Source organism: Leptonotus elevatus, chromosome 11 (genome assembly GCF_054856555.1).
Source record: "Leptonotus elevatus isolate MCC_2025b chromosome 11, RoL_Lele_1.0, whole genome shotgun sequence".
In the NCBI taxonomy this organism is placed as follows: domain Eukaryota; kingdom Metazoa; phylum Chordata; class Actinopteri; order Syngnathiformes; family Syngnathidae; genus Leptonotus; species Leptonotus elevatus.
In genome coordinates this window covers 18,633,041-18,645,847 of record NC_141249.1, presented here as the reverse complement: position 1 = coordinate 18,645,847, position 12,807 = coordinate 18,633,041, and the positions used below count along the sequence as shown (strand labels likewise).

General features: G+C 39.0%; 1 protein-coding gene across 2 annotated transcripts in view; it reads left to right on the top strand.

Moving 5' to 3' along the window:
* The window catches only part of LOC147166328 (carboxyl-terminal PDZ ligand of neuronal nitric oxide synthase protein-like), a 55,447-nt gene extending 46,916 nt beyond the window's left edge, over positions 1 to 8,531 (top strand). For both annotated transcript variants that reach the window (XM_086089909.1, XM_086089908.1), the window contains exons 11-13: positions 5,278 to 5,474; positions 5,560 to 5,684; positions 7,826 to 8,531. In XM_086089909.1, the coding sequence (XP_085946035.1) occupies positions 5,278 to 5,474; positions 5,560 to 5,684; positions 7,826 to 8,438 (935 nt within the window). In that variant the 3' untranslated portion in view covers positions 8,439 to 8,531. The remainder of the gene's footprint in view (positions 1 to 5,277; positions 5,475 to 5,559; positions 5,685 to 7,825) is intronic.
* Positions 8,532 to 12,807: the final 4,276 nt, after the last annotated feature.

Here is a 12,807-nt window from a genome sequence, read left to right as displayed (position 1 = left end):
TTCCTTGGTCTGTTCTCAATTCACAATTTGTGAAATACTGTGTGCTAGTTCATTCATGTGTCTGCCAAATTGAGCAAAATAGAGCAAATGCTGGATTTGCTGCAGTAAATTTTCACACGGAAACGGGACATTACTCACATTTCCTTATTTCTCCTCTCATCTAATAACCAGAAGCGCTTCTGCTCGCTCACATCCCGTGTTAAATTGTGCATTTATTGCTGATAATAAAACACGGTGAAATGAAGCAGTTATTTGATGATGACATTAAAATGTACTTTTGTGAAGAGAGCCGTCCGAATTATGAATGCAAGTTGCGTTTTATGTACAGTCTGACTGTTTTATGTGCGTGTTTGTTCAAGTTGATCCTTTAGCGGTGGAGTTTCCAAGCAATCACCAAAACACAATCTCATGTTGTTTTAGATATTACGTATTAATCTGCATAAAAGCACAAGAGGTGAACAGTACAAGAAATATGCATAATATGGGTGTCGTCATATTTGACTACAGTATTTTATTCATCTGGAAACCTTTGTCATGCTGTAAATGGAAAATGGCTTCCTTCCCTATAGATGTCCCAAACAACTACTAAATTCTATTGCTGAACGTGCTTGATCATGGACAATCCACCAAAATCACGTTACCTGTGCCACAACTTAGACCTGCTTTTAGCTTGTCTAAAATCGAGCCTATTTTCTGTCACCTAATCGTCAGGAGCGTAACGAAAAACTTCCTCTGTCCGCTGGAACGCCTAGCGAGGCACATCATGGCCTGCCAAATTACCAAGCGCAAAAAAACGAGACTTGAAAATGAGGACGTGCCTCGTTTTTACGCGAAAACGCAAACGGGGTTGTCGAGCAAAGTCCAGCCCACCGAGTTTTATTGATGAATGTTTACTGTCGAAAACACGCTAATCCACATGAAACCGAGATGGTTCTCCGTCTTCACAATCCTTTTTTTTGGAAGTTAGTCTTGAAAAGTGTGCCACGGACGCGACGTTTGGAGTTTGTCAGATTGCCGCAATAAAACGTCACTGTGGAATGAATCGCATTTTTGCTCGAAGGCTTCCATGTTCTGGCTTGGTTAGCGTTGCATCAGATTGCGTTAGCAATTTGTTTGCTTTCGCCCGCCGACCACCCACAGCAGCTGCATGAGTGGAAGCTCTCTGTTTGTTGTCCTGTCACTCGCTTTACTGGACGTGCAACAGGGGTGTGCAAATCATCTCTTTGTCTGTTTCTGTACGTTTTGGTGACGAATCAAAAAAAAAAAAAAAACACAATCTAAGTTTATAACCAATGTAAAATGGGTTGCGAAATCTGTAATGATAGCCAACTGTGAAATTATTTTTATTCAAGGCCATTTAATGACATTTAAAATATATGTTTTAATAATCTTATTTTCTCTGAGCATAGTATGTATAATGCGTGCGGCTTGTTAACCAATGCGCTCAACAGACGAAACATGTTGGTACTCTTGCATGTCTGCAATTTGCATAAATCCACACCCCCCTCGCCCAGGACTTAAGGCAGAGGCTGAATATTGTTAAATCCACAGGAGAATCTAGCATTGGCATGAAAACTGCTTGGGCGGGACATTTTACGACGACGAGACCAAAAACAGCTGAACAAAGTAACAATTATACAAGAGTATTTGGCATTGTTAAAAAAAAAAGGAGAAGTATTCAGTGATTATGAATGTGATGGACACTCACACATGAATTGCACTTGCAGATAGAAATGGCATTTAAATATTGTAGGAGGTGTTTTTCTTTATTGTTGAATGATTGATGGCCGAGTTTATTTTCTGTCATTAACAGGCCTTGAGAAATGTTGGATTCTGATTTGCAAAGTGATACAACTAAATGGACTCAATAGTTTGCTTTGAATGAATGGATTCAGAAAGTGTCTTGCTTTCATTTCTGCTCCATTCATTATTGTGTTTGTATTCATTTCTAGCAGACTGTATTTAAGATCATGTCAATTTATAATTTCCGTTATAGCCCTAACCCTGACCACAAGCTAACGGTAACCCTTCCAGTCAAAAGACATGGCGTACTCCTGAAAAACTGATCTTGCTGAAATTTAAAGAAGCATGGAACTGCCATTGTGCAGAAAATATTTTGACATACTTGCAAATATGTTTAAACATACTTATTTGGCCTACATGATACCAATACGTTCAAAAGTTATGTAAGTTAGCATTGTTTATTCGTAATGTTTGTGATTTATTATTACGTCTGCTGGCTTTTATTTTATTTTTTTACATTTGGTGTTTTTTTACTTGTGAACGTGCAAGTCAATCCCCTTGGCATTATGGGGAAAAAATGCTAAATTTTAGCATTTAGCCTACAAGTACGTTCGAACAGACTTGCAAATACGTTTAAACATAGTATGCAAACCGTTCAAACGTATTTTCTAGGGGTGTTAGAAAAGATCGATTCGGCAATATATCGCGATATTGCAGCGCACAATTCTCGAATCGATTCAATATGCGGCCGAATCGATTTTTAAACAACAATTTTTTATGGGAATATTCAACAAAACGTTTTAATTAGGGTTAGTATTTACACATTAAACATAGAAGAATGTTATATTAATGGAACATTAAGCCTTAATATTTTATTTAAGCGGTAACATGAAACAGACTGCAACCTGAATTTTCAGATAAATAAATACATTTTCATACATATCTTACAGTGTACATGTACAAGTTTACTGATTCGTATTGTCTAAATTTGAGCTTTTAAGAAAATCGCAATAATCAATTTATAGATTTGTATGGGGATTAATCGGCATCGAATCGAATCGCGGCCCATGAATCGTGATACGAATCGAATCGCCAGGTACGAGGCAATTCACACCCCTAGTATTTTCAAATATGTTCCAACGTATTACTAAGTAGTACTTCCAAATACATTTGTAAGTATTTGCCAGTCAAAAATGTTGACTCCACGCCGGCAGTTCCACGCTTCCGTAGAAATTCAACCATCGAGAAGCTGAGTGATAGAAATGCTTTTGCATGAATCTGACTTCTTCTTCTTTTTCTAGTTCATCGACATTGATCACATATTCGTTGGAACTAATTTCCTGTATTGCTTCTCTCTCTCCGCGGTTTCCTTTCCGACATCTCTCTTATTCTACCTGTTTTGTAATCTGATGCCCGTTATGAGTAAGCGCGCGCGCGCATGTGATAAATCATTTCTCCTTTCTTCTCGTATTCCTTCCCTTATCTCCTTGAACTATCCGTATCATAAACGGCCTGATTCATAATGCCTGATCACATTTGCGGCGGCCCTCCGGCTAATGTACTTTGGTCGCTCTCGGGGGGGACGGTAAGTAAAACGCTTGCGCATGCAGGCTGGCTTCAAGGTTATACCTGCCCTGGCAGAATTTTGATCTGATTTCAAATGGCAATATTTCCAAGACAATGTATCACTCCGACATGCGTGCGTGGTGCCAGACTGCACTCAAAGCCATTAAGGTTCCCCCCACCTGTTCCCCGATGCATCGTCAATCACAAGCATTTCGGTGATTAAACCAAAATAATGCTTTACTTCTGGAAAGGTTCAAACTGGTCTAAAGTGATCGCTTTGTGTTTTATTACCTGCCTTCCGAGAAACTTTTCTCTCTGTGAGGTAAGATCTGACACCTGGAGTGAATTCCAAAACCGCCTTCGTTGTTCTGTTCCTGCTTCATTTTCATTGGTTGTCATGATGTGCATGCATTCTCTCACAAAGTATTGCTTGTCTATTGCGAGATGGATTCCCATTCACTTGTTGAATGTTTGCTCATGGCATCAGTCACGTCGCAATGGCACCTTGCTCTTAAAGAAATCGTTCACGCAGATCGTTAAAAAAGCATGAAGTCGTTAAAAGGCTTTTGACAATATTAAAGCATTAAAACACAAAATTTTAAATACAATTGATTTTTTTCTTGAAACATCGTTTTTCATGCTTTCTTTTACATGAGACAGTCGGGTGAGTCACCATAACGCAAGTGAGCAATAATGAATGTTTATTGGTGGGGACTGGTGACGAACAAAATGGCCACAAGATGCTTCATGTTCTAAATACCACTTGCTTAAATTTGAAAAGAAAAACGTACTGTTTGTGTCACCAATGTCCAACAGGAAACACTAATGCCACGTCGTGGCAGAAAATGTATGACTCAATGTTTTGCACTCCTCTTCACTGTTTTTCGAATCCTTTTAACTTCAAATAACTTGTCAAATTACGATAAAATTACAATATCAATGGTTGAAAAGATACAACCACTTTGGTAGTTGGTAAACATATTTATCCAGTTTTATGCTAGCTGATTTTTTCCCAACAATTTTTACTGAAGCAATCTCCTTCGTTCCCGGCTGTTTTACTTGATTTTGACTGATTTTGCCAGGCCCACAGAATATTGTGTTCTATTACTATAAAAACATGGAACCTACCAAAAAAAAAAGACTAGAGTCTCTTCTTTCATCAGGAAAAAAAAGGTATATTTCTATCTGTTTCTGTTTTGCAGCAATTAGTATTAGAATATAGCTAAATTTCATCATTATTCATAAATCTGTTTAGGACTGTGGGGAAATTAGCTTTTTCAACATGGCCCTGGTTGATCTCTTATACTTTGCTGCCACCGGCTGGCCGTTTTTGTAACAACTACCATTGTTTTAAGCTTTGTCTTCAGTTTAGAGGCTGCATCAAAGCCTTCTGTATGCTCGAACATAAAAAATAATCATAATAATTTTAAAAAAAAACGTATAAATACGTTTTTGGGACGATGGTAACATTTTAACCTTATTTATACGTTTTTGGGAGCAAATGAGTTCATTAACAAAAATTAACAATATTTGATTTTACATTTACAACAGATGTGCGTGCGATTAATTTGCGATTAATCACAAGTTAACTATGGAAACCATGCAATTAATTACGGTTAGAATTGTAATCAACTCACAGCCCTAGCATGTAAACCGTACGCATATGCAGTATGTATGCATGCATATGTGTGCGCATGTGCACGTTTTTTATTTACAGTAAGTTGAATTACTGCTGATACTTGCAGAAAGAAAGCCTGTGTAAATCTTGAAGTGTTCTTTGTTGTGCCAACTTTTTTCCGCCATCATTCAAAACTCCGCTTCAAGCAATCATTGTGTCTCCACAACCCGCCGAGTCCGCATCATCACTAAAAGTCCTCAGCACTCGAACGTACTAGTCCGACGTCATGGACAGTTTTGTTGAGCTTGACCCCAATCAACACCTTTACTCCTCCTCCTCTCTATCCACAGTTGACCAAAGCATGTTTGAGAATTCTGTTGCCCAGCAACAGAGTCCCCAGACCGCCAGGCAAGGCCAGCCTTTCACCAAAAGAAGGCCAGCATCCCCAAACTCCAACCTGGGCGTGGGCTCCTTGGACTCTCCTTCCTCCGGAAGCCAACAGAGGCTGAAGAATGCAATTAATCTGGGCAAGGCTGTCGGGGCAAAGGTTAGCAATTGTGCTCAGGCCGTTTGCTGGTGTCAAGCGTATTCAAACCGACGCACTTGACATTTTACTACTCTTACTATTTCAGATGAATGACCTGTTGAGGAGAAAAGAATCCAGCCACGTGGGGGACATCGGGGTCACTGAGGTCAACAAGAACGCCGGGGCAGTTTGGACTTGCATGGACCAACTCGGCCAAAATTCTGCAAACAGGTACTACGCTACTTTCTAAGGATGTTCGATAACACTTTTTTCAGGCCAAAGCTCCAAAAAAAAAAATTCTTTATGGACCAGTTTTCTTTAGCAAATTATGATTTTTTTTCACGTTAATTTCAGGGACTTGACACAAAGGTTTTAATTAATTTGAAAAATATATATATGACAAATATTGAATGAACAACTGTTTTCTTTTTCTTTTTAAACTAATTACATCCAAGGTGTCTGGCCTTGAAAAGTCTCATATTTTGAAAACAAAATTCTAAACAATAAATTGCCTCTCTCCTTGCACAATTTTGAAAGCACAGTTTATGTTCCCCAAGCAGCCCTCCCCAACGTTGTCTATGGAATACGTCAGCAAAAGCCTTGAACGAAATACAAAAATTCTTTCATCATTGAACGATTACCAGCTGAAGCAAGATCTTTGAAATGCCGCAAAATAGTTAATTGGCCGGCATCTTGACCCTTCGCCCTAATATTGTTCATTCGCCACAGCTTCAGTAATTACATTTTTAACCAACGGTGCCTGACTCCCTCTCTGAACCTCTAATTGGGATGCTTCAAAGTTTATAAGTCCTAACATCAGCAAGAGGCCAACTAGTTAACTGTCAAACCTGCGCAAGCCTTATTCAAATCGGCCCGAGGTTGCACGTTGTTCCCAAAGGCTGCAGCACTCATTTATGAGCAAAATACAGAAACATCTAAACAAGCCCTAAAAAACAACAAAAGCCAACATTCACAACGTTGGTGCATATTTTTATTTTAAAAGACCCGAGAGGTATTTGACCACCCCGTCCTTCACTGCATTCATACACGTACGCTATTCTGCTTGCTGGATTAAGTAAGAGGAATTCCATGTCACCGTGTTACTCTTCAATTAAATGACCATTCCAAATACTGATTAGCGAGGCATCTTGAATTACTGTAAGTTTTTCTTACAAGGGTTTTTTTAGTTTGTGTGTGTTTTTTCAAAATGACAATCCTGTTGTGATTCTTTCTTAACAATGTTTATGCGTTGTGTGACCCGTTCTAATGATTGCTATAAAAACATGGAACCTACCAAAAGAAAGATTAGAGTCTCTTCTTTCATCAGGAAAAAACTGTTTTTTCACTGTTTTTCGAATCCTTTTAACTTCAAATAACTTGTCAAATTACAATAAAATTACAATATTAATGGTTGAAAAGATACAACCACTTTGGTAGTTGGTAAACATATTTATCCAGTTTTATGCTAGCTGATTTTTTCCCAACAATTTTTACTGAAGCAATCTCCTTCGTTCCCGGCTGTTTTACTTGATTTTGACTGATTTTGCCAGGCCCACAGAATATTGTGTTCTATTACTATAAAAACATGGAACCTACCAAAAGAAAGATTAGAGTCTCTTCTTTCATCAGGAAAAAAAAAGTATAGTTCTATCTGTTTCCGTTTTGCAGCAGTTAGCATTCGAATATAGCTAGGTTTCATCATTATTCACAAATCTGTTCAGAACTGTGGGCAAAAAGGGCTTTTTGCAAAATGGCCCTGGTTGATCGCTTATGCTGTGCTGCCACCTGCTGGCCGCTTTTGTAATAACTACCATTGCTTCAAGCGTTCTCTTCAGTTCAGAGGCTGCATCAAAGCCTTCTCTATGCTCTAGCTTTAAAAAACAAAAACAAAAACGTCTAAATACGTTTTTGGGACCAATGTAATATTTAAAATACAACTTATTTATAAGATTTTTGGAAGCAAATGAGTTGATCATGATTATTTTTGGTAATAATTGAAATCACACTTAGACGATCATAATTTTTTGGTATAAAATAAGAAAATGTTTAATAAAAATATTAAGAGAAGTCAAATTCTTTGAAACTATAATTATGCAAGTTCCCTTTGGACAAAACAAAATGTAATAATTAGTTATTTAAAAAAATAATAAAGGTGCACATGTATAAATTTAAACAACTCAAAATTTGTATTAATCTTTTTTTTAATGATTATGCTGATTTTGTAATTGTGGAGTGTAATAATTGAAAATGTAATTGAATTTCGATTAATTGCACAGCGCTATTTAGCACATTTAGAAAAATGGATGACTGAAAAAGGAAACCTTCATTCTTTTCATTTGCTGTGTAACGAAAATGTCTCCTCTCACTTTCAGTCATTTTCCCTTCGACTCCATCCCTCGGCTTGACCCGCCGCCGCCGTCGGGAAAGAAGCGCCTCCCCCGGGCATTGAAGACCACCCGAGACATGATGATCTCCTCCGACCCTGTGGTGTCCTCTCCGGATGCTGCAGACTTGTCCTCCCCCCAAAAGACACCCCTCGTCCCCAAAGAGGAGCCTACAAGCACAGAGGAGACGCAGAAAGGTGAACTTGGCGACAGGTCAGCAAATGTCAGCTCTGCTGTTGAGCCAGCAGAAAAAACATCTGCAGTCGGAGAGGCGGAGCTAACGGGAAGCAACGGAAAGGCGGACGCTGTGATAACGGGAGAAGAATCCAGTGGAGGATATGCAGAGGAACACCAGATCCATCTATCTGTACCGGACCTCATCAACAAGGATCCTCCGCTACTGGAAACCCGAGCTACAAGCGGCGATGTGTGGCAGAAGGCGTCAGATGTGGACTCCAGGATGGCCTCCACCCCGTGCTCGGGGAAAACTCACTGCCGCATCAGCCTGAGCGAGGAGGCCTCCATTACCGACAGCAGGAAGGACGATGAAGTGAGTCTGGAGGACACGGAGCCGCACCCGGATCTGTTGTCCTTTGACTAAGATGCCACCGCAGGATGATTCTCTAGAGGTGGCAAATCCGGGTCCAGAAAGAAAAAACTCTGCCACAGCCATTAGCCGCAGTTTGGCTTTATTGTGGCTAAAGGCTTTAGCCACAGTGGCTAAAGCGAAATTGTGGCTAATGGCCACAGTGGCTAAAGCCATTAGCCACAGTTTAGCTTTAGCCACTGTAGCCATTAGTGGCCATTATTGTGGCTAAAGGCTTTCGCCGCAGTGCTTAAAGCGAAATTGTGGCTAATGGCCACAGTGGCTAAAGCCATTAGCCACAGTTTAGCTTTAGCCACTGTGGCCATTAGCCACAATTTCGCTTTAGGCACTGCGGCGAAAGCCTTTAGCCACAATAATGGCCACTAATGGCCACAGTGGCTAAAGCTAAACTGTGGCTAATGGCTTTAGCCACTGTGGCCATTAGCCACAATTTCGCTTTAGCCACAATTTAGCTTTAGCTACTGTGGCTAAAGCCAAACAGTCTGGCTTTAGCCACTGTGGCTGAAGCCATTAGCCACAGTTTAGCTTTAGCAACTGTGGCAAAAGCCAAACTGTGGCAGGGTTTTTACGAGTTTGTGGACCTTGATTTGCCACCTATTATGATTCTCATTGGTCTTCATTTCCATTCAATGACCAAGGACACAAAAAAAACACAAAGCTGCACTCCAATGAAAAGTTTTTCAAAAACGGATTATCCAGCTCCAGGAATTCTTAGAAAAGGGAACAAGTGAGTTCAGAAACCAAAAACACCAACTGTGTTTTTCTTGTACTTTTTTGTAACATTTCAAAGCCTTTTTCAGCTTCTCGGGGCTGTTTGGTTTCTGGTAAACTTCAGCCTCATCAGAGATTTTGCAGATTTAAAAAGAAAGAAGTTTAAAGGAGGTGATATATTATGTTTGAAAAATGATAACTGACTGCGTTTTAACCACTTGTACTTTTGACTGACATCTGATTTGATAATGAAGTGACCACTAACACAACACTGAAGTGAAGTGAAAAAGAGGATGAAGAAATTGGATGAAATTGTCACGTGATGAGAAGAAGGATAAGCAGCGGTCTTAAGCGTTTTAGGAATTCTGTTTTTAGCTGAACATCACTCTTGATCGGTTCCAATTTCTTATACATAAACTAGACTAAGTGCAATTCCTGCAGAAATTGTGTGGGAATGCTGGAAAGCTGAATGCTGAAGGAAATTGAAAAATAAATACACATTTTGAATTGTAGTTAAATGACAAATGAATAAAAGAACACTTGAAAGTGAGATTTAATTATTTCAGAGAAATTCTAATCCATTTCCTGAATATTGATAGTCAGTTGGTATCGAACCATCGAATGTACTCAAATGTGGTCCAAGCGGGGTTTGAACCCAGGTCGTCCGTTGTGGGAGGCAATTGCTCTAAGCACTGAGATGAAATCATTTACCTAATGTTGTATTTATTTTTGAAAAGCTTCCAGCACTCCCACCATCACACAATAAACAAAATATGGGTCATCGGCATCCATTGCACGTCAATGGCAGCGGATGAGTTCATTTGAATTAACGTCAAACTGTTCGGCAGTAGGAGATGTTTTGATTGAGGAGAATTTGAACATTTGCGTTGCAGATGACTGAATGGACTGATGAGAGGAGGAGTTGATGAATAACTGAATGTATAGAAAAAAGCGAGCTGATGTTTTTGAGAGGGGGACGAAAAGCGGACTGCACTGATCATTCTACCGTAAGCGGCCGACCAAAGACGTGATTGTCCTAAGCAGTTGTTTTATTTTTTATTTTCTACGTCTGAGTGGAAAATTAATACTCCAGACTTTTCCCTTTAAATCTTGTTTTTTGTTCTTTGTATTTCCACAAATGCATTTTTTGCCGATCTTTTTTTATTTTTTTTTATTCTTCTCTTCAAGCTTTGATCATTGGGACGATTTTACAGCTTTTCTTTGCTTCCTCAATGAATGTTTCCTATTGATTTGATTGCCGGATTTGTATCTGTTTATGATATGCAGTGACATGAAAACGTATTTGAACGCTCCTCAATTTGGTATTTTAGTGCTGCAGCATTCAATCGACAACTAATCATTATCAAATTAATTGATAATTATTTTTCATACTTAATGAATCGTTGAGATACCTTTTTTTTTGTTTTTATTAAGTGTCCAAATGCTCAAAATTTCAGCTTCTCAATAGTAAATGTTAGGGATGTTCGATACCACTTTTATTCAGACCGATACCAATATGAGTAGTCACCGATATTAAGAACTGATACGACTAGTAATTTTGATACATAAAATTTCAAAGACTTATAATTTTACAAATCTATCCCAATAAAACATTCAATTAATGACAATTTTCTATTTTTCTCATTTCTAGCCCCTGGTCGTAAAATGGCCACAAGAGGGCGGCAAATATCGGCCAGTGTCACAAGTATTTGAATTAAGGGCTGGTTTTGGCCCGATAACGATACCTGGTATTGTCACCCGCCCATCCTAGAAAAGGGAAATATCAATTTTCGTTATCCTCCACAAAAGCGGAGTTAATATCTTGATTTTTGAAACCTTGCCCATTTTGTGACGTTTCCAGTCCAAACGAGTAACTAAATCTTCGTTGGTGCATTATGTGCACTGTTCAATTTGAATGAAGGGATGGAAATCCAAACGAGTTCTTCTTGTCACATTCATCAATCGTTGTTCATGTTTGGCCCTGGAAAAGTCCCCAAAAGTTACGTTATCCCACTCGTTTGCTGTACCGGTGCGTTCCTGTAGGCGGTGCCGTTGGTCGACACAAATGGTCGTCGTAAGCGGTGCGCACAAATTCCCAGCCCCTAAAAATGACAAAGTGAGGTACACAAGTGGCCTCTAAAAGTGACCAATGGTCCCCCCCGGGGACTTTTTGACCTCCGAGGCTAAGAAAAATTCCCAGAAGACACAGCGCCAACTGTTGTTAGGGTCGTGGCCGTCTCAATAAAAGGAATGCAAAGTTGCCAGGACTCCTCGGGAGAAAAGACACTTTTGTTTCACTTTATACTCGCAGTCTATTTCCATCCTCGCGGCTTTTGTCTCTTTGTCATGCAAGCTGCCCGCGTCCTGAAAAGTCTCTGTTAACTTTCAAGCCGTAACGTTGCGCTCCTTCCCGTATGGCTCCTTCACGTATGCGCTCGCAGTTTGGAGTTGGAAATACTACTACTGAAAATTGGGAAATACACACATATGAGTTTAATCGGTCACTTAAAAATGGATTTTTTAAAAAATATATATAGAATTGACATATGTGTAATAAGATTAAAAAGAAATGAGCGGTTTTGTCACATTGCATCGATTGAATGCCGCTCCTTCTGGTGTGCCTGTCTTGGCCACAAGGGGGCAGTGTAAGACACGGGTACACATTACTAGAGAGTCCCACTTGAGTTCTAGGCGGGACAAGCCCAGCTGCAATATGATTGGGTGCTCCATGCAATCCTTCATAATATCATATTTAATGCTTCTACTCTTAATATGTCACTAATATTAGTCAAGGATATACTGTATTAATGAGAACTGTTACGTTGTCGGTGTACGTTTTCTAGCGTATAGCTAATTAGCTATATGCCTAGCTAGCTCATTTGTGTTTGCATTAAGCTAGCAGAATGCAAGGCTAAAGCACAGTGGGTTAATATGGGTAAAGCTACCTTATTAGAGATGTTTTAATGTGTTGCATAAAACTCCATTGACCCAGACACGTCAGCAGCTGCTTGAATTAATCACAGTTAAAAGCAGCGAGACTCCCAAGCGGCGGCTCCGATTGTGTCAAAGTGCCGAAACTGCTTAAATCATAACAAGACACAAGTGACCACATTGTCATTTTTCATCTTTATTGAAACCACCGACCTAAGTGTCTTCTTTTTGTACTCATAATGACGCAAAATTGGTGTACATTTTATACAAAGAGAAGTTTTTTTTGTTTTGTTTTTTACAGTTTATGTGAATATGTGATGTGTCTTTAAAGCATCATTTGTGGTGAAAATGAAGGAATAATACATTTCTATAAAATATGAAATGAAGGAACAAAGGAGCTGCTGGAAACATAATAAGGTTAATGTTTTTTTTTTTTAGAAGCCTGTGTGATTTATTTTTTGTGTGCAACAAAGATGTGTTTCAAAATCTCAAATGTTGTTATTTCTTCTGGCTATTTAAGTTTTATTGTCCAAATGTATAACTCATCTAATAACTGTCATCTATATAACGTGAAAATAGATTTGATTTTGAACTTTGTGTGAGTTTGTGTCTTTTTTTGTTCTTTTTTTTTTGTTCTTTTTGTTTTCTGAGAGCTAGCTAACGAAATGGCTAGCTCAGAATGACCACATTTTATAGTTATGTTTATTATTATTATTTTATT